The sequence below is a fragment of the Limanda limanda genome, chromosome 18, assembly GCF_963576545.1.
Source record: "Limanda limanda chromosome 18, fLimLim1.1, whole genome shotgun sequence".
Lineage (NCBI taxonomy): Eukaryota > Metazoa > Chordata > Actinopteri > Pleuronectiformes > Pleuronectidae > Limanda > Limanda limanda.
In genome coordinates this window covers 22032055-22054626 of record NC_083653.1, presented here as the reverse complement: position 1 = coordinate 22054626, position 22572 = coordinate 22032055, and the positions used below count along the sequence as shown (strand labels likewise).

General features: G+C 40.2%; 2 protein-coding genes across 5 annotated transcripts in view; both read right to left on the bottom strand.

Moving 5' to 3' along the window:
* Positions 1-775: 775 nt before the first annotated feature.
* LOC133024041 (probable G-protein coupled receptor 139) lies at positions 776-4206 on the bottom strand. Its single transcript, XM_061090993.1, has 2 exons — positions 4080-4206; positions 776-1785 (listed from the first exon to the last, which is right to left on the bottom strand). The coding sequence occupies exons 1-2, from the start codon at positions 4204-4206 to the stop codon at positions 776-778; spliced, it is 1137 nt and encodes a 378-aa protein (XP_060946976.1).
* A 3056-nt stretch (positions 4207-7262) lies between these two features.
* The window catches only part of fynb (FYN proto-oncogene, Src family tyrosine kinase b), a 65887-nt gene continuing 50577 nt past the window's right edge, over positions 7263-22572 (bottom strand). For 2 of the 4 annotated variants that reach the window (XM_061091631.1, XM_061091632.1), the window contains 7 exons: positions 22083-22232; positions 17890-18054; positions 15181-15360; positions 13516-13592; positions 12651-12804; positions 10725-10856; positions 7263-8924 (listed from right to left, as the gene is read on the bottom strand). In XM_061091631.1, coding sequence (XP_060947614.1) covers positions 8716-8924; positions 10725-10856; positions 12651-12804; positions 13516-13592; positions 15181-15360; positions 17890-18054; positions 22083-22232 — 1067 coding nt within the window. In that variant the 3' untranslated portion in view covers positions 7263-8715. Of the gene's footprint in view, positions 8925-10724; positions 10857-12650; positions 12805-13515; positions 13593-15180; positions 15361-17388; positions 17545-17889; positions 18055-22082; positions 22233-22572 lie in introns of all 4 variants that reach the window. The other 2 variants (XM_061091634.1, XM_061091633.1) reach the window with 2 other exon arrangements.

Sequence of the window (22572 nt, the reverse complement as noted above, 5' to 3'; positions counted from 1 at the left end):
ATGAGCTTGATGGGAAGGTCATACGCTCACAAAGCAAAATATTGGAAAAATCTAACTTTTTACCTGATGAAGATAATAAGAGACAAATTGTTTAGGGATTACAAAAGATATTGAAAATGAATTCTGTGTGAGGCAAGATTCTGAGAACAGCTATATCAAAACCAAAGATGTCGACCTCATGTGGCAATAGTGAAAAAGTAAAGTCCTTAGAATATATTGTCTGGGAACAATGAATAATATAACAATTGTTTTGAACAACCAACAGAACCTGCTAGACATGCTAGATGAAAGGTCAGAGAATCACCAAAATCTTAAAGCTTCATTCTTTGGAGACCAGATTTCATGGGAATCAACCAAACAGTTCTTAAGTCTTGTGGTTTAAAGGACCAACACTGCAGTTCTGAGAATACTCTGCTAGCACGGCTAAAAACAGCAATTATGAGACAACTTTTATGAGTTGATTTATCCTCAGGGTTTGTTTAGTTTTCATGGACATGGATATGCAGTCAGCAGCTGTGGTTCAGAAGGTAGAGTGGATCAATTATCTATTAGAGAGTTGGTGGTTCAATCCCCAGTTCAGCACGCCTTGTGCATGTGTCCAGGTGTCCTTGGCCCCGCTGAGTTCTTTGTGACTAGAAAAGCTCTATATATAGGAAGTCTATTTACCATGGTTCCATTTTATTTCTGTAAAATTACACGTCCAAGGTCAAGACTAAACTTTTAGTCTCCAACAATTATACCCATTGTGATATTGGTCTTTTTTTGTGGTTCCTTTCTACTCTGTCTGTTTGAAATTAGCAAGCTTCACAGTCACAGAGTTGTTGGATGGTGAGGCCTTATGATCCATAACTGAGAAAACTCTCATGGTAGTATGGGTGAGAACAGAGCCCAGCTCACGTACCTTTGCCTTACAAGTCACCACCTGGACCAGCTCCCGTCGAAAGCGCCGGCTGACCATACAGTAGAGCAGGAAGTTGGTGGTGGAGTTAAGGTTCTGCAGCATGTTGGCTAAGTCTCCGGCCACATTGATTGGGATTCTGTAGTCATCCCTATCGAACTCCTCGTTGTTGTACTTGGTTCTAAGGATGCAGTATGTGACAAAACGAGGAAGGCTGAGAACAACAAAGGTCACAGAAACAGTGCCTAGCAGCAGAATGGTCCTCCTCAACATGCCTCGGGTGCTCCTCCCATGCATGACGCGGCGCTCCTCCTTGGTGAAGAGGTTGCTCGCACGGCAAAGATGATATCCTATGAGGTAGTTGAAGATGATGACCAAGACTATGGGTATTCCTCCAGAGAGGAAGGTGGTTATCCACACTATAACAGTAGTGTAGGTCTCATCGCGGTAATGACACCTGGGCTCTGTCACATTCTCCCCGTCCACAAGAAAGGAAACAGGTGTGACATTATTGATCCAGCCCACTGGCACAGAGACAAGATGTGACACAAGGACAACAGCAATACAGGTCAGTTTAGTGACCCAGGGCTGGGAGAAGTGCTGCTTGGCTACTGTGCTGCGGAGGACAAGGTAGCGCTCGATGGTGAATATCACCACTATCCAGGAGGAGCTGTACAGTGATCCATGCTGCAGGAATCCCAGGATGCCACACCAAGGTTGGGAATGCCAGAAGGGCCGCAGTAGCCAAAAGTTGAGGGTCAGGTCAAGAAGGATCACCCACACCAGGTAGAATGTGTCCACAATGGCCAGACAGCTCAGGTAAATGGTTGCTGTGTCGGACATCCCACATTTACGGAAGCAAACCATATAGAATGTGAAGAGGTTGGCTGGAAGGGAAAGGCAAGAATAAAGAAGTTTAGATAAATACACACCACTTGTCTGGTGCTACATGAAGTTGTTCAAGATTAATTTACCAATATTCATTTTTTTGGCAACTTGGAGGCAGCAGTAGCAAAAAATTAATCTGACACAGCATCATCCAGTTATGGCATGTTTAAGCAAACAACTGCTTTCTTAAACATCCTGCTGACATTAAGATATTTCCAGGAATCATTTGCATTTATTGTGGCTCACTGACAAACTGTCCAATCCAAGTCTAGTCCATCAAGCAGTCTGGTCTGATTTAACTTTAGACTGGTCTTCACCAACCAACTTTGTCCGTCTGGTTTGTGGTGTTGTCCAAAAGGTTTTTTCTTCAGTCCCAACGTTATGATAATAATAATAAAAAAAATAATATAAACTTTATTTTATAGCACATTCCATACAAGAAACTCAAAGTGCTTTACATACAATATAGATATAAATAAAAGCATGATAATATGTCATTCAAATAAGAAGAGAACATATTTTAAGAAAAAATAAAAACATAAAAAATACATAAAGAATGCAGAAACAAAGTCATCAAAATATAAGAGCACAGGCAAGTACAATATCTGGTTAAAAGCTGAAACAAAGTTTTCTTTTAACGACGTTCAATGAGATAGCTGTTCCCCAACTTTGGAGCGTTATTTACAAAAGCTTTTTTTCCGGCTGGTGCTGGGAACCTCTAATAGACTTGCTGCAGATGATTCAAGACAGGACATAGTTAACTAGAGAGTCAGCTATGTAACTCTGTCTTAGCCCATTCAGAGCCTTGAATATAAGCAAGAAAACGTTTAAGTCAATCCTCTATGTTACAGCAACTAGTGCAGAGCAGCTTCCAGTGGACATATGTGTTCTCTCCTCTTGGTTCTGCTTTTATTTGCTGTTATTTATTTATTACAAAAAACCGCTGCTTTTTAGTCCTATATCAGAGAGTAGTTTATGAGAACTATAGAGATGGGCAATAACCTCTGTCAATTCATGAACTTTCCCATTATCACACCCATGCAGGGGCATGCTGTCAGGACAAGCATGGCAGTGCTTGACAACTAGCTCAAAATTGAGTGATATACGCTGCATTTTGACCAAAACTACCAGGAAATGTCAGTCTTTTGAATTTTTGTCAAATAACTAAACTGTTCCTGAAGACTGTTGTGTGACTGCTTTTCAAGCTTGGTCTAAGGACAAGGAGGAGATAAGGTTGTTATGCTGACATATGATGATGGCTACAACAAGCTGTTCACTCCAGTCTAAAAGTCCATGGTAATGTAGAAGAATATACAACACAGATTACACTATATGTACAATACTATAAAAACAGCAAACATGGAGGAGATGCAAATTGATAGTGTTGTCCAGCAAAAGAGTTGAAACAAAATGAGTGGTCTCAGCCGATACACACAGAGTTCATGCAAATATTCCTAGTTCCTGGGAAAAGTTCCTGCAATGGAAATGCAGCTATACTGAAATCTCTCTTTACATCTGACCTTAGAATAACCTTTTTTCGGATAAAATATGTTGTTACATTTACATTCATCTTGTAGTTTGCTGCACCCTTGTGGCTGCATTAGGACTAACGGCCGCTGCAGGTATTATTTCTGTGAGAAAATTACTTCAACAGACTTTCCTTTCTCACTGTTAAGAGGCAGAAGTAAACAATCATATGACACTGATTCATCATTGTGGTGCAATATGTGAAAAATCATATTGTACTAACAACAATGTGCTTCATGCAAGTAGAACATTTTAGCACTTACTAAATAATATAAGTGTATAAATAACTTAACATTCTGTGGTCTGTCAAAAATGTTTAGGCCCACTTAGCCCAAACACTGGAAGCAAGAGAAAACTAGGCAAGTGCAATGAAATGTGGGAAAAAAGGTACTATCATCAGGAGGACAATAAAATGACTGAAAGTTCACTTTTTACACAAAGCTTACCATTAGATGAACCTCTTCTCAAAACAGATGCCAGGTTTTTCATCTGAATGTGGTTTTGAATGTAAATGTATCTCCCAGGCTCCTTCCATGTCCTTATAATAGGCCTGCAGCCATGTTGGTAGGTTATTAATAGATAGTTTGGGCCTGAATGCTGTGGGGGCAGTGAGTCATATTGTGTGCATGTGAGTTATCTAAGAGTAGAAGTGATAACATTAATAAGTTTTTAATAACCTACAAATGCTTTTTGTGTTTTGACACTGATGATACCCAACAACACCTATTCAGACATGGAAAAACCAAAGATAAATTAAGCTACAAACCTGGAATACCCATGATGCAAAGTGTAGGGTAGTAGATCTTCTGAACAGTGACAAAGATGTTGACGCTGGCTTCCTCCATTTCATTGCCAGGCAATTTCTCACATGCTAATACCTGCAATAAAGCCATTAGAGGCGGATGAAGAGCTGTTATTGATTGGCCACAGAGAGGGGAGGTACGGTGAACAAATACTGGTAAAGGTCTATTATACATCAGTTGGCTTGTTTCACAATTAAAATTAGTAAAACTGAAGGTAAATACAAAACATCAACTACATGATGGTAATGTAAAATGTGAATTCAGGAAGAGTCTTTACATCTTAGAAATATGAATTTATTAAGCTTTGGAGATGTATATAATCTACATTTGGTGAGAGCTCATACTGCTTCTTACACATTACAGCAAAAAAACTGAACTTAGTCATAAAAGTTCATATTTGCCATCAAGCTAATAAATGTTGGGTGAAAATGAATCAGGCAGCTTTGAGTTATTTTTTTCAATCAAAACTGCCTGTAAAAATCTTTTCTGGGTTACATGATATCAACCTTTATCCTGATCATTAATAGATCATAATAGCTATCTGTCTAATGGTTGTTTTTTAAGACTGATTAAAAGGTGACAAAATAATAGGAAATTTACAATTTTTCATTTATCCTTATGACCTTTCTGTGCCTTATAAAAAATGATACAGGTTATTTTTACTTCATCTGGGTGAAAATATCTGTGATCAGTGATAATTGAAACAGACATACCTGGTGTGTGTGTTTCCTCCTTGGTGTCTTCCCAGGACTGTAAAGGTTTCATGCAAAGTGGCTTTGTCCTCAGAGCCGCTGGAAACGTTTCCACCAAGACAAGACTACCAATGATAAGAGGAGGATATGTGAGACAGCTTCAGCTGCTGCCCTTATAGAGCATCAGGAGGAGGGATTCACATGGTCCATGAATTAGGTGAGGCATCCACTCTTCCTGAAGGAGATACTCAGTGTGATACTCAGTGAGACCAGTAGCTCATAAAAATGACAAAAAATTGTGAATTAAAATATTTTTTTCCCTTTGTATTTAAACAGAGTTGTAGATATTTTTGATGGATCAACTCTAAGTGGTGATTTTTGTGGGAAAGTCTTTTGCCAAACTGTCTTTCGATTTGAAATAATGTTCTTTGAAAGCCAACTGTTACATTACATTTCATTTCATTTAGCTGACGCTTTTATCCAAGGCGACTTAGAAAAAGTGCATTCAACCATGAGGGTTGAACAACAAGAGCCCAGAACAACAAGAATAATGTAAGTACATTAGCTTCAAAAGTGCAACATTTAAGTGCCATATAAGTGCAACTAAACAGAATAAAAAAGAAAAACATATAAACACCAGAGTTGATGGTGGTTTATTAGACATCATCTTGTTAACCAAGGTATAGTCTGAAGAGATATGTCATTAGTCTGCGGTGGAGGATGTGTAGACTTTCTGCTGTCCTGGTATCAATGGGGAGCTCGTTCCAACATTAAGGAGCCATGACAGCAAACAGTCGTGATTTTGTTGAGTGTTTAGCTCCCAGTGAGGGAGCAGCAAGCCAATTGGCCGATGCAGGGCAGAGGGGACGGGCTTGGATGTCAGGTTTGAATATGTCCAGGATGTACACTAGACTGGGCCCCATCCGTTCGCAGTAAGGAAGAGTTGACTGTCAAGTGTCACATCCAGGTTCCTAATGGTCTGGGTGGGGGCTAGCACAGATTTGTCAAAGAAGGTAATAGTCAGGTCATGGATGGGAGAGCCTTTCCCTGGCAGGAAAAGTAGTTTGGTCTTGTAAAGGTTAATTTTCAGGTGGTGTGCAGACTTCCACTGAGAGATGACAGTCATACAGGCCGAGATTCATGCTGCTACTTGTGTGTCAGATTGGTGAAAAGAGAGGATTAGTTGGGTGTCATCTGCGTAGCTGTGGGAGGAAAAGCCATGTGAGTGAATGACAGAGCTGAGAGAGCTGGTGTACAGAGAGAAGAGGAGAGGACCCAGGATGGAACCCTGAGGGACCCCAGTAGTGAGAGGACAAGGTTCTGACAGATCCTCTCCAAGTCCCCCGGTAGGTACAGTCATTGAGGTAGGATGAGAGCAGGGACAACAGCAACCCCTTATTTTTTTATTCTTGTGATAGGGACAACTGGCCCACCTAGCTCCTCCTTGTTTCACACCTTTTTGAGGTGAGTGTGAACTGTGGGAAATTAGGGTTGATTAGGGTTGATGAGTTGATAAAAGAATGACTTTGGGTGGGCCGCTCAGCGACAATCAGAAATCTGTCCTGAAGCTAAGTAATAGCTTTCTTTTCTCGGATTTTTGTCATTCATGTTGTTAATGTCTTTAATCATTATTAAAACAATTACTGCATCGGTTCCACCATTTGATCTTATTTTGTCTTTGAATTATTTTACGTTATTTTATGTCTTCTGCATATTTGCATATAACCTTCTTTATATAAAAAAATGATCTTTTCTTACTTAGCTCTTGTAAGATTCACATTTGTTATTATGGCAGAACCTGATTATATTTAATACTGGGTTAATTTTAATTAATGTGTATATCTCAAATAACTGAGAAATGGATTGATTACACTTACAGTCTTTACCCAACTATTTTAAAGTTACAATCTCACAAGGCCAAGAGAAGTACATTTTCATTTTCTAAGCAAATCATGCACAGGACAGTCGACTGATTATCTGCCTCTTCAACTAACAATGATTATAAGTGATATCAGGCATTTTTGAAATATTATTTTCTTGAATCCGATTGCAGATCAAATAAATCAATGAAAGAATGTGTTAGTTTGGCTATGACACAGCAGCCTCACCCTGTCTGAAGTCATAACTCTGTGGTCTCCATTAATGATAGTTTGCATGTCATGAGTAATCCGTATCAATACTGAGGTCCAATATTTACACAGATAGATACCAAAGAACACATTGTCTTAAGGGAGCCATAGTATCCACCTGCAGACCACAATACAATTAACCACGCCCTCTATAAGTAACACATATCATTAGTCAGCTTCAACTGGTTAGGGTCACAGTTTCTATCTCCACTCCCGTCGTTTGATTCGCAGTGAGACCCTTCCCCAGAGGAGCAGGTCCAGTGAGCGACACACTCGCAAAAGGCAAGTATACAAACACTGGCATGTAGTAAAGAAGTGTCTTGGAAAGAGTGTAAAATGTTTATTGTTCTTTTCTGAATTTCAAACGCCAAATCACTGAATTAACAAAACAAGTTATATAAAAAAATGGAAATGAAAGATAGAAAGGAGGGAAGTTAGAGACACTTCAGAACCATTAAGCCATACAACTGAAAAAAAGGGCTTTCCCTTTGTAATGAAACAATCTGCTGTAGAACCTGATCCGGACTGGGTTCAATTCTTTTCAAATCAGTGGTTTTATTTATGAACTTAAACCTAAAAATCCCTCTTCTATTCAGTTTTTGTGCATGATGTGGCTCCAAAACTCCTCTGAACCAACAGAATAACTGACTCTTGAAGGATCACTTAAAAGGTTAAACAAGATCATAATCTGTAAAAAACTATAACAGACTCAAATACTGATCGAATAAAACCTTGTCAGTAAAACATTAAAGCAGAAATAACTGAGAAGGTGAGTTGGTCCAGGTTTGGCTGCAGGTCAGGACCCTGCAGGCTCAAGTGGTCAATGAGCAGAAGACAAGGAAAAACACGACAGTCCCAAAATAAGAACATTAATGATGAGAGGCCCCAGAGTGACAGCTCAAGTAAAGGAAAACTTAAGTCAACCTTTCTTTCTTCCAGTTCAACAAAAAAACACGTATGGTACAAAGACAGAAATATTCCACCCACATTGTCCCAAAATTGTAAGCGAGGAGGGATATGTTCAAAATCCTTGCACGCCTGGCTTTAATTTACAAAAATGTGACAAACAGTGTATCCTGTTTCATACAGCAACATTCTAACAACTACTGCTCTGAGGAAGCTTTGGAAGGGAGCAAGAAAAGAGAAAAAAGGCAGATGGAGTACTGCATCATGCTCGCCCGAAGAAGCCTCAGCAACACTATGAACTGAAAAGTAAAGAATAAAGCAATAAACTGAGGGCGAGTGATTTTTACATTATGGCAACAAATTGAAAATTTATGCTTTCAATTCAATCTCTAGAAAATAATACATGAACTATAGTATAATACACGTACAGATTAACTGTGCCCGTTCAGGTGCTCATCTTCCTTTGCCTTTATTATTTTATAATTATTATTTTGTGCAGGAGAAAATAAAATTCTTATATGGAAGCAAACAAATAAACTAAAACAAGCCTTTTATTTACAGTGAATACATGTATTTCATTGCATTATCACAACCCCACTTGTTTCTGTCCATCCTTCATCCCTCAGCTTCCCTTACTATCGCAGTTGCAGAGTTCAGACAACAGGGGGGGTGTCAGAGACTGAGGGTTGTTTCTGGGGCTTGGTGTAAAACGGAAATACTGGGTTGAGCTGAGGAAGCTGTACAAATCCCTAAAATGCAGGCGTAGCCAGGAGGGTTCCAGAGTTTTTTTAACAGCATGGATTCGGTCAATGTGGTCCCAGCCCTGAGCCGCCCCCCCACCCACCACCAGATAGACAGAGTTTGAAGGAGGCCTAGAGGTTGTCCCCGGGCTGGTACTGAGGCTCAGTGGCTGTAAAGTAGTCCTCCAAGAAGGCCTGCAGGTACTCAAAGGTGTGCCGCTCCTCTGCATCCTTCTTCCAGCACTGCAGCATCAGCTCGTGCATCGAGATGGGGCAGTCCTGAGGGCACGGCATTCTGTAGCCCCGCTCCACCTGCTCCAGCACCTCGCGGTTGTTCATCCCTTGAAAAAAGAAAAGAAAAAGAGTGTAAGTAAGCATAGCCAGGGGCTCCTACACTGATCCGTGCGACAGCTCCGTAGAGACCAAGCACTTTGACAGTGAACTTTAACATCCCAGTGGCACCAGTCCAACATCTTGAATCTGTAAAAGCCATTTAACAAGACAAGTAGCTTATTTAAACAAATTTGTCCACTATTAATAGAAGTAATGAGTTATAGTTATTCAATTGCATGTACTAAAGTAACTTCAGGTACTTGTTTTTGTAATTTGAATTTCACTTTTCACTTACTCAAGAAGATTTGGGGAGAAAAATGTATATTCTACTCTACTGTGGAATTAAAATACACTTACTACTTGTATCCCTTTGTAGTGTTTATCTATATAGTATTAAATGCACACTCCTTTTGTGATTTCCTTTGCAGATTTATCTAGCTATATATGTTTATGTGTATATGTATATGAGCGACGTCACACTTTGAATGGTCATCAAGACTAGAAAAGCTCTATATAAATACAGACCATGTACCCTTACTTCCCAGTGGTTTATTCACTCCTCAACATTTTTACTTGCTTTATTACAGAGCAAACATAAATTCCAAACAAACATAGCCTTTTCAGGTTTATTGGCTCTGCTCAGTCTCTGCGTCCAATCGTGTCTGTGACTCTTGTGTCTCAGTTCTGAATGTCTCCTTGAGGCAGCTCAGCTACCTACTGCCTTTTAAACCTGAGGATCAATCAGCTAACAGCTCTCCCCTGTGCTGACTGAGCGTCTGTTTTGCAGGTGAAGGTGCTCTCCCAGCCCCCTCACCTCCACAATTAGGTGTCAAACCTAAGACTTCTCTGGCTTTCTCTCATAACCTAAACACAAAGAAGTGAGCCATCTATTAAAGTTGCACTGCAGTATGTCGTTAAATCAGGATGGATGACCATGGACTGGCAAATGACGTCACCAATGCAAAATGGCAGTGCTCATATTCGGGATATTTTGGATTTATCTTTTTACAGTGGGAGAAAAATGGAGAAGAGTCGTCCATCTTTACATGCAGTCAATGATCTTCTGGGTACTTTGCATATTTTATATAAATCATAAACCAACCTTAAGCATGTGAGGGAGCAAAAACATAAATGGGATGATGGAAACCAAAGCAGTGCAGCACTAAACATGTCTTTACTTACTGATGTGCAAATATAAAATGAACATTATCATACTTTTATTTGTTCATGATCATAGCTATGACATAATATGTAATGTATACATATATGGAATAGTATAATTTGCGACTAATGTTATTTTGCTAATAACTAATCATGAGGTTACGATGTTACAATACATCACAAAGTGACCGTAAATACAGAGCATGTGTTCTCTTATTGGCCTGAATACCTGTATGCCCACATAAAATAAAAGAAGCACAATGCCGATATTTCATTAACAGATATCTGCTAACACATGTGTTAGCATGATGCTACTCCCTCAGTTGTCCTCCTCCCTGCAGCACAACCAGCTCCACCTGGAAAAACACGTGTTCTCTCCCTCGAGAGACACTCTCAGCCTCTCCCTCACTTTTTCTTTTTGGTTCTGTCTGAAATTGAACTTGTCCCACTGCTGAGTGGCAGAGCTAATGGGTTATCTCATACTCTGGCAGGGAAAGCACTCTCTCACACAGCAGGAATGGCCCCCTGATGTCAACTCTGGGTTTCATATGAGGCGTTTCTCCTCATTAGACCACTTCACTGACATGTTCCCAGTGGTTTATGGTGAAAGCTGAGCCACACGGAGTCTCTAACTTCAGTCCCCTCACCTGGGTAAGGGACCCGGCCCTTGGTGACCAGCTCCGTGAGCAAGATGCCAAACGACCACACGTCTGACTTGATGGTGAACTTCCCGTACAGCGCAGCCTCCGGAGCGGTCCACTTGATGGGGAACTTTGCACCTGCAGGAGAGCAGGGAGATGAACAGAGCATGTCAGTAAATGTCTTTTACACAATATTCTGTTTACCTGACACTCAGGCTGTGTTGCACGCAGCATGTGAAACCGCATTACCACCAGAGACTGAATCAATTCTACAGCTCATGTACCTTTCAATGTGGGGCCATGCTAGATGTATTGCCATTGTCATGCGGCTTTCATGTGGCACAACGCTCACATACCTCAACTGTTTTGTTCACCACCTTTCTTCTGTCATCCGTATATTTAACTGGAAAGCCTAAATACTCTCATATGTGACTTTAATAATGCAGTTTGCACCTCCAGTAGCCATGGCTTTAACCATCAACTGCTTTTACCACGCACAGTTCATGTGAACACAACTGCTTTGATTTAACTGCATCTGCACTGAAATTTAAATAATGCTTTAAAAAGTTAAAGCGACATTAACACAAAATTTGAATATGTAAACATTGCATTTAATTTGCTGCTCACATATGCTCTGAAACGTGGGGGTTGATCCATTTGGATCATTCCTGGTCCATTACACAGCTAATTGAGGTTGATCTTTGTTTAGGTTTAGAAAGTAGATCACTGTTTAGCATTTGTGTTTATGTGTCCTTTATCAAGCAGGGAAGGAGAGATGTTATTGAGCTGTACCGTTTCTGCTTGACTGCAATTAAGTGGGTTGTTTGGACCTGACTGCATCTTTGCCTCTTCTACTTCAAGGCTCCTGCAAGTCGCGCACTTTGGGCCTTATCTTCTAGTGACACACCAACTGGCCCAAGCTGCACTCTGACAGTTTCTGTTCAGTCCTCTGGGGCTGTGTTTTGGAGTCAAGTGCAGAGTGCACAAGTTAATCTGTTTTTCGAATTTCTAATTTAATATAATGTGAGTATGTGCACCATGTGTATATAGCTCACACAAGTGGGAAAGAGTAAATTATTTTTATAATGGAAAAAATACCATACTATGGTTGTATGCCTGGTGACAAATTAGTTTAACAGATTCATTGTGACCATAACCTTTGTCCACTGAATAATAATCAGTTCATCTCTTAGTCCAAGTGACCAACTGATCTTTTGAAGTTGAAGAAAGTCTCTTGCGATACACGATAGACGAGGCCAAAAACATGTTTTGTGAGGCCACGAGACCCTGTCCTTTGACCACCAAAATCGAATCAGTTCATCTTTGAGTCATCTCCTCAAGCTGATCTTAAGATATCAACACATTTGTGAGGCCACTGTGATCTTCACCTTTCACCTATGGCTACCAGAATTAAATCTGGTCGTCTGTGAGTTTAAGTTTGTACCTAATTTGAAGAGATTCCGTGAAGGAATTCCAGAGATATCAAAATTTACAATAATGGGACGGATGGACAACCAGAAAACCACTGGCTGTGGCTGAGGCATACACAATATTTCATGATTTATTAACATATATATGAATGTAGATTGTCAATGTCGGTAACTATTGATAAAGGCCATTGCTAAAAATTGCTTCGCTTATCATTTATTGATGGTCTGGATAAAAAAAACAAAACGTTCCGAAGACACAAAAAAACAAATCCAGTCTCACTGGTAGTGGTCAATACTAGAAAAAACTGATATTTCCTTGGAAACTCCGGAGCAGCGGGACTGACTGACTTAGAATTCATTGCTATTTGCTCCTCATTCTGATTGAAGCACATTGAGACAATATTCTCTACAACCTAATACAGTCATCGTGTGAATGAATGTGAGTGTGAACATCAGAACATAATGTGTGTATGTGTGTGAATGGGGAGTGGCTGAGCCCCACCTTGCCGAGCAGTATATTCATTGTCTTCAATGAGCCTGGCCAGGCCAAAGTCTGCGATCTTGCACACCAGATTGTCTCCCACCAGGATGTTGGCGGAGCGCAGGTCTCGGTGGATGTAGTTCATCCTCTCAATGTAGGCCATGCCTCCTGCCACCTGCAGCACAGTGAGCACACTGCATCAACGCTCCAACACAGCTCCCCTGACATTGCTTCTTCTAAATAGTTGTGATTTGCTTCAGGATACTTGGGTACATATAGAGCGAGACCTATCTAAATCTTTGTGATTGCATGTAACTTTCATTAATTCATTACTATTCATATGATTTGGCAGAAGTGAAAAAATAACTTCAAGGCAGGTTAATAAAAAGGATTTTGGGGTGATTCTGCAGAAAGACAGTTTGTTTAGGATCACACTGTGAATGGAGCAATGCATTATAGCTCATATTCTGACGGTTTTCAATAAACTTTCATGCTGTTTCACCTGCAGTAGACGAAAAGACCTGGTCTGGCTCAGGAGGCTTACACTCTTAAGGTGTCCTTTTACAGATGACTTATTACCTGCTAGAAATCTGGGTCAAAACAGGATGAACTGCTGTGGACTGAACATATTAGTTATGAAGAAACCATAATGAAGTAAGTTAAAAATGAGGAGATTTGTACTAAAATACATAGGAAATATAAAAAGAGGGAAGTGGAAACACAGTCAATTAACTAACAAGTCTGTTTCAAATGAAGGCTCTGCAGCCTTCAGTTGTTTTCCAGAAACCAATGATGAGAAATAAGTCCTCTATTCTGGTTACTAAATGTAACACAAACACACAAGAGTTTACAGATAAAACATGGAAGGTCTATGTCGAGGGTTTACCTGTGCCGCCATGTCCACCAGGTTTGGCAGCTTCAACCCCCGTCCTTCTCCGTCCTTCATGAACTCCAGCAGGCTTCCTTCAGAGGACATAAACACATATCAGTTTCATGATAGCTCATTTATTCATATACACACTGAGGACACATCTTCATGCTGTGTCCTACATCCATCAACAAATCAGTGGTGCCCCCACCCTTCTACAGGAACTGTTTGTAAAGCTGAACATTTCAGAGACAAGAGGTTTGTAATTTGCCTGTTCACCTCCACTTTCTGTCCTAAACAGCGATGAGAGAGGATAAATACAGGATGACGAATACTTTGACTCTGAGAACATTTCCCTTCTGCTTGTTCCTTTTGTAAAACACATTTTCCAAGAGTGACCTCGATGTGGCAGCCGCTTCATACAACAGACATCAGTGCACATCAAAGTTTTCATTATTGTTCTCTTTGCTGTTTCATGTGACTCTTTGTTGTGGGGTTTCTAACGTCTAACGTCCAGGCTTTTAGTATTGTTTTGAAGGCTTTAATCATCCTCATCCTCTTTGAAACAAGAGCTTTCCATATCAGATTAGTTACAATTATCATGAAAGGAATAGAACAAAAACACATAAATGAAATACATTTTAAAGAGCCTGCACACATGCATGTGCACAGTGTCATAGGCTAAGCTCACAAACAAATTGTTTTAGATTTAGATTTTCACAGGTCACAGTGTTATTATCAAAAATGTTTCCTCTGGTCAAACAATGCAAAAGGTTGAGAATTGATGTGGCCTCCTGCAGCTACCAGGACTGTGCATTGATGGTCCCCAGAGGATTATTTCTGATTATTGAACGGACACCTGGTGACCTTTCTTGTGTATCAAAATCAGCCTCAATGAGTTGGTGCTACCCTGGAACCACCTTTTCTGAGAGACAGTTCTTTGGCCGTTGAACCACAATAACTGGTTTCAGATTAGGAACTGCCTTGGTGGAAAAGGTGTACAAGAGGATGAACCCTTTCCTTTTTGAACACTCAGACCTTCACTTTTGGGCCAAAATATTAGCGTTATGTAAAAAAATCTCTAATTGACAGATGGAGAATACGTAACTGAACATATTCTTCCGTTAGAGGAGCCTTCTACATATTATGATATTACAACTTCAGTTTCAATTTGTTCGACAAATGTCAATAAATGCTGCTGAATGTATTTTCTCTAGCTTGAAATATCGCATAAACAGAGTCAATGATAATATATAGGTTAGGAAGGCTCTTTCCAGCTCACCAGTCCCCTGGTTAACAAAGTGCATAAGGTCACCATGATGCACTTTAATGCTTAGAGGCACATCCTGTGGTGTAATACTACACTGCTACATAAAGAGAGAGTATATTGAAAACTGACTGACAAACTGACAATCTAACCTTGGATTAAGTCTGTGTACTACCTTGAATTGTACAACAGCATGCCGTTGACAAATAGATGATTTGATTTGATTTTAAGCCAAACTGGATTTGGGATTTGTTCAATTAAGTTCTTGTCCTTTACGTCTGAGGTTGATCTATAACTTGGGTGTTGTTGTCACGAGACTCTCTAAAAAATATATTTTTGGTTAAACACAGGTTAATGCCATGTTAATGAGTGGTGAATGTACATCTATGCAGATATTTGTATGTATGTTCATTTACCTTTGCCCATGTATTCTGTGACAATGTAAATGGGCTCCTCAGACACCACGGCGTAGAGCTGCACCAGCTTGTCATGGCGGAGTTTCTTCATGATCTGAGCCTCCTCCAGGAAGGACTCTGGAGACATGGTGCCAGGCTTTAGAGTCTTCACCGCCACCTTAGTGGTGCCATTCCACGTTCCTGGCACACGCAAAGATACACACACATAAGTACACAGCAAACATTGATTCATATTCACATCAAGACCTCTGCTGTGTAGCCTGAGGAGATGACTAGAAGCTGAGAGGCAACTCTAGTCCAAAACAAAGGGAACAGGTCTATGAAATTACTATGAGGTAAACATGCAACACTGAATGAGATCAGGAGACAGTATGAAAATCAGTCCATCTTTGATTTTAATGCACAGAGGTTGTGCTGAAGGATAATTAAATGGATTCCAGATTTAGAGTGGACCTTGATTTGAAATGGCTTTTAAAAGCTCCAGCAAGGCTTTGAGAGACACAATACACCAACACAGGAGCAGATAATCCTTTGTAGGATGATTAACTAAAGCAAGCCAGTAAGCTCCTCATTGCTTGTATGGCAGCTACAGTAACACAGGACGGCTGTGCCACCAATGTGGCACTGTACACTGCCTCTAACTCCTGTGTCAGAGTTTGCATAATAAGATATGGATCACTGTATTCTCTTCAATGGAGTAGTACTCCCTTTATCTCATTCTGTGACACTAAGGGATGCAGGGATGTTAGTAGTGACCAACATGGTAGACAGAGACCATCAATGAACATGTTGTCTCCATGTCTTTGGTGGGTTAGGGGGTTAAGAGGTTAATGTATGAGTAAGCTCATAAATCAGAGTGGGCTTCCTTAGTGAAGCAGCTGTGCAGATATTTGGGCTGATGATCACCTGCTGGGTCAGGATCCCAGAGGCTGGGTGTCATCTGGGAGAGGACTGACTGTGCCCCGGTATCTGTCCAGCTGGGACAGGATAACAGTGCACTCTCTTGTGTTCTGCAGTATGGAAGTCTAACATGTCAAATATTAAAAACACAAGTTATGTAATAAATATTGAATATATATAAAGTAAATCAACTGATGAATTGTAATGGTATTGATTACTTTGTTACAACTTGACTGATCAATGTGAAACATCATTTGACCATTCTCAAAGTGAAACTGTTTTATTTGATTTTATTATAGCTGTAATTAAGAAAGCCTCTCTGAGAAGGACCATTAACTGCTTCAATTCAGTGTCTGGTTGAATTTAATAAGGACTTTTTGCAGTAAAAAGTCAAAGTGATTTCAATACGGACAGGCTGGACTGTGGGGACTGGACTGGATTTTATAACTTGTAGACTTGTGGATTATATAAAGTCCATAATGATACATTCATAATATATTGAGCACTTGTCTACTAGTTCACCCATCACATAAATCAAGGTGCAGGACAAGGATTGTATCTATACTTACAATAGTGATTGTAATCTAAAATTAGATATTAGCGAGAAAGCTAAAGTGGGTTGTGTTTTTATCTCAGAAATATCATTGTCAGGCAATGATGCAAGTCAAGTTACTGCTTTATAGTAAATAACTTTACAGTTACAAGTGTGAAGTTTGACAGGAAACATCGAAGCAAGTCTTTAGTGAACATAGAAAGAGAAACAAAAGCTCACTGAGGGGTTATTCCTCTCACTGGAGCACTTTCATCAAAATAATAATGATTTATTTCAATACTTTAGGTTCTTGTATTCTCCTCAAATCAGGGCTCAAAATGTTTGATTCATTTAAACAAAATGTTTGTTTCTGGTTAATTTACACTCAATCTGTTTGCTTGTAGTATACACAGCATCTGTTTTTGGTTTATCCATTTGATTTCTTTGATAATATCTATGCACAATTATACATTTATCTAATATTCAAAATGTTAGAGTGCCATACTGCAGAGCATATTCAGTGAATTACTGAAAAAATCTGGAAGGTGGAAAACCATGAACTGGAGCTGTTTACGTTTCAAATCCTGTGGGAATGTTGCAGAGCTGAAACACAACATTTGCTTTTATCCCCAATTAATTAACAAAATTGCTAATTGTTTCTTGGTGCCCTTAAGAAAACATAAAAAGGATGAATAAAAATCTTCACATCTATTTCCAGGGAGACTCACCGTGAGAGTAAAAAGAAGAGTACTTTTTCTCATTAAGGATTTTCTTACCATAAAACACTTCAGCAAAACATCCTGTTCCCAGCTTTACTTCCAATTCAAGTGTGTGTCTGGCGATCTCCCAGGAATCGTGATTCAAGCCCACAGTGTCAGGGATGTAGTTCACACACACGCCCGTTAAATTAAAGCACAAACCATCCGAACTCTCTACAGGGGGAGGGAAGGCAAGGCACACAGGGTTAACTAATGGGGAACATGCAGTAAGGGACATGGAAGGAAGCCATCTTTAAACTGTGAGAGCAGAGACTCCAGACACAGTGCATGTCTTTTCCAGATGATTCTGAGAGGAAGGGGTCAGAAACCTGAGGTTATTCCCTGGCAACATCCCCAAACTAAGAATTATCAAAATGTCTTAGCCGATTTTCTCATTTGATCCCCTCCCCTCCCAGGTTTAAGTATTTTCTTGTGCTTTGGAGCCCGTCTGGTGTCTCTGCTTGAACAGTGTGGCCCTTTCCTTGTGACCCCGTCTCCTGAAGGCGAACGGATCCGTACCAATCCAGACCTCCCCAAACTGCCCATTCCCAAGACGCTTGATTAGCTGCAGTGACTCCCGTGGGATCTCCCACACGTCTTTGGTTTTGACGGACAGGTCGGCGAGGCGGGGCATCCCTTTGTGGCAGGGAACCACCAAGCGACAGCAGAGCCCAGCAGCTCGGTCTGCACACACCACCCAGCGAAGCACAAACAAGCGCATATAGAAAGATGTAAACAGAGTTAGCGTCACAGCAACATCGAGAAACAAAGATGACCAGTGGTGGAGTAATCATAAAAATCCCTTCTTGCCATTCTGCTTCCTGGATGGCACATATGGTGCTTTCAGGCCAGATGATCCAGCAGTAATCTAATGTGTTTTCCCATCAAACCAATCAGTGAGTTGCCTGGCAGCACAGGTTTAATGCGACTTCTCATTTATCTGCAGAAGCCTGAGGTTCTTTCACAGACCCAGAAAAAATCTTCAGACTCAAACACGGTGTGGAGCTTGACCCTTCCTAGTGTCACACCATTACATTCAAGTCACAGAGCCAGGTACAGTATCTGTTATCCCAATACTAAGCCTGGCTCAGCAGGCCTTTGAACAGCTCCTCCCTGTTCTGGAGGCACTTCTACAAACACTTGAAAAAATACTGTAGCAAGTCTCAATTTAGGAATATTTCTTAATCCAGACAAAATGATTTTCCCAAATGAATAAAAAATCTGTTATTTTTGTTACAAATATTGGATGAACTTTTATATTCATAGCCTCCAGATGATTAATTGTAATTACTTGAGCCTATGATTTTCCATCTAGAGCCACCATGAAGCTCTAGGCTCTTAAGAGTGTTTAAATTATGGAGCTCCAGCACCAAATATAATACCGACACCATGGTCATTCTGACTGTCAGATGTGAGTTATCACCATAAGCAATCCTGTGTTTTTTTTCCCCTAGTTTTTGTCCAATTATTAACATTTTTAAGTAAGATGTAATAAGTAATAAGATTGTTATTTCAGGCCTAATATTCTCCACTTGATGTTGCCCATCGTAGCTGAATGACAAAAACAGCAAGTATGGGTGCAGGTCATAGTAAAAGTAAAGGCTCTATGTTATGACTCACTTTGGCTAATGGCATCTACAGCTCAAATACACTTTACGATAATTGGGTAATTCATAAGACATAGCTGCAGTACTCGCTCACTCATCGGGTACATTTACATGCACAGTTGTCACAGTGGTTAAACATAAAGATAAAGTGCAGGGACTTTATGCACCATGAGAGGCATTAGTAGCCGTGCGTGTTTGGGCGGATGAGTGGTGCTCCAGCTGCTCTCTCCTGCGTAAGGTTGTCACATTAACCAATGACACCATGTTATTGTGTCATGAAATCAAGCATCTCTTGCGTTGGCTGCAGAGGAAGTGCTTGTGTTTGCCAGTCATTGATTAAACCGGTGAATTAGGGCAGAGTTTCCACTGATGCATCCATACTGATATCTAGATGAGCTGATATCTGGTTGTTGTAGTGAGGGGCTGTGGGAGGAGGTTCCCCAGGGTGTTTGCATGGGGCAGTAAAGATGAGATAAAGGCCCGTGTTCAACATTCAACTCGGCCATTAAAGCCCATCTGGCCTGCCTGCTGCACTCCACTCAGACATCAATACAGTTCTGTGTTCACAGAGCCTGTCAATATGTGGACCGCTGCCATGTAGTAGTTAAAAACAAAATAGACATCGATCCAACCTGTGGGCAATGGATGATTAGACCGAAAGCAACACACTGACTACAAACATCCGTCACATGTTCCTTCAAACAAAAACTTATATCAGTACCACTTTAAAGTGCTATTATGGACTTTTAAAATTATTGGGATTAAACCATTGAACTTCCTATCTGTAAGATAAAAGTGTCAATATCTTCTAAGCAAAAAATGAAAATGTAAATGTTAAATGAATGACAACAATTGAAAACCAGACAAAACCAATATGGACTTTTAACATAGTGAGGCACAATGACTGGATGGCTTACCACTTACTACAAAATCTAAAAACTGTTTTTTCATGTCTAACTTTTCATTGTTTTTTTTTCTAATGGAAATGGGGTCTTAAAGTCAGAGACATCTATCAAAATTCGCAAAAATAATTCACCCAATAGCTAAGGCTGCAGCAACTAAACTGAGAAAGGTCTGTGTTTTAGGGTGACTTTTTTCAGCTTCAATAAAGTCACTTCAAATGTGTTTTCATTCAAACTTGCAGGTAAATAAATATATACGTTTTCTGATGTCTTAAAGTACATGTGGAGATTATTCTACAGTACACAAGGCCAGATGTCCCACTTAGCTCTTTAAAGACACGACACATTGAAGAAAGCAGAAAGCCATAAAAGCATAAGCCCTGAAAAGAGGCAAGGTTATTTGCAAAGGTGTGGTGTTCTCTCAGTATGTCCCCTGGAGAGGTGATAACATGTATAAGGACAGTTAATGTTCCATGACACAAACACATACAGAAAATCCATGGTGTTGATTTTAGGGCTGAAACATCGAAATGTCAATGTGCCAAGTAGAGCAAAACGGCAATAATATCCCTTTCGCAGAGGGAGAGTGATAAAACCGAACAGACGTAAGAGGACAAAGCACATATGCTCAGATATACGTCATCATAACAAGCAGACAGAGACACAAATAAGAACAGATTCAAGAACTGCAAGAGTAAAACGAAAACAAAAATCGCTGTCTCATCCTGTAAATCTGAGTAACAAATATGTGTGTCAGCAGCACAGATGCAGCGGCGGTCAGGAGGAACACGCTTAGTACACACATCTAGACAAGCACACAGTGACGCAAGCTTGAACTCAGACACACTAACTCCTTCTGCCTTCCCACACTCACTACAACATTGTGTTTCTTTTTGGCTGCATTTAAAATGACTGTGATTCTAAATAGCTCAATGTAAACGCAATGAAGGTGGCGAAAGCCAAAAATCCACCATAGAAACTTTCATTTCTTCCCTGTTGTAAATGGCACCTTTGAATTCTGAATGTGAAATGTGCTGGCAGACTAAATGGAATTATATAATGGAACAGTGTCTGCTTAATGCATTCTGGATCGATGAACGAAATGGACACCGGACAGACTTTGACGTTGGTTTTGGGCTTGTATCAATGAGTCAACCGAATCGATGCTCTGTCACCATGACAAATCTCTCTATGGCAACATCTCTCGGTTCCCCTTTTAATGGAGAGTGGGCCATGCTGCCCTTTCAGTGCCTTTAGCACAGGAAAGATTGCAGCCAGACCATTGAGTTTTCAGGCTCTTTAACAGAGGCTATTCTTTCCTGTAGACTTTAAGCTGCACAGGTCAGTGAAGCCCAACAGAAACACCAGCGAGATACTGTACTTTGCCTAAAAACATATTTGAGCCCCTCCCGACTTAGTTCTTGGCCATTACATTTTTCAGATAATTTTTACAGATTTTTCTCTTTTTCAGAACTGCGCTCCCTTCACATTGTTATACAGGTTCTATTTAAGAGATGTTTGGATTGAACAGTTCTGGTGGTTATCATGCCTGGTGGGGGTAGTGATATCCAACCAATTTTTCTTTAAAATTGGTTATTTGGCTGATTTAGAAAGTGAGGACACAATTACTTTTTTACATTGGGCCAGGTAGGTTTGAACCGTTTCTTTTCCTTCAATAAATAAATGTCATTTCAAAACTGCATTTTAAGTTTACTTTGGTTATTTTTGTCTGGTATGAAAAGGTAGTTTGATGGTCTGAAACATGTATATGTGAGAAATATACAAAAATAGAGGAAACCCAGAAGGGGGTAAATACCTTTATGCAGAAATGAACGAGAATATATCCTAAAATTCACCAGAACAGAGTAAATCCTTAAGAAGACAGATAATATCTGCCCTACAAGATCATTTGTATTGTTGTTATTATCTGTTTTATTTTACAATAACATGGGTGCTGGTCTCTGCCATGGCAACAACATTCATAGAAGCACTACCTCTTTGTTTGTTTCTGACTGCACAACACAATTTGACGGCAGCAGAGCAGTGCATTAAACAAATGTCTGTCACATAGTCCAGGTGTATTTTTCTATGAATTTCTTGAAGCAGCCTTTGACTTTTACTCTGGTCAAACATCTAATGGCTAACCCGCCGGCCCCTGCCCTACTTACAGAGTAAATATTGGTAAGAAGATGAGGTTTCATACCTGAGTAGTGCTGAACGAGTTGCTGCAACGCGTCAAACTGAGCCCTGGTGGTGATGTAGTAACCGCCGCTGTCGAGCTTACGAATCTTATAGTGCTTGACGTGGTCACCTTTTACATCGTCCCAGTCTCTTATGGACAAGGAGAATGCACCTGGGAGACACATATCAGGAATTAAAGGAATATGACTAAACACTGAGAACTTGTCTACCTAAGATAAAGTATAAAATGGATAAAATGATCATTTAAATCGGGATGTATTTAATCACATTTTACTGGCTGCAGAGGACTAAGGACTATGGATATGACTGAGCATTATGTTCTTACTTTAAGAAAAAACCCATGCAAGAAACTTAGCGATAAGTACAATTCCACAGGTTCCTCCTGTATTCACTGAGGCTGATGTGAGCTGTTTTTTCCCCAGGTATCATTGCATTAACCACACACCACACAGTGACAGAGTCCCAAAGGTTAATGGTGCGAGATTGTGTTT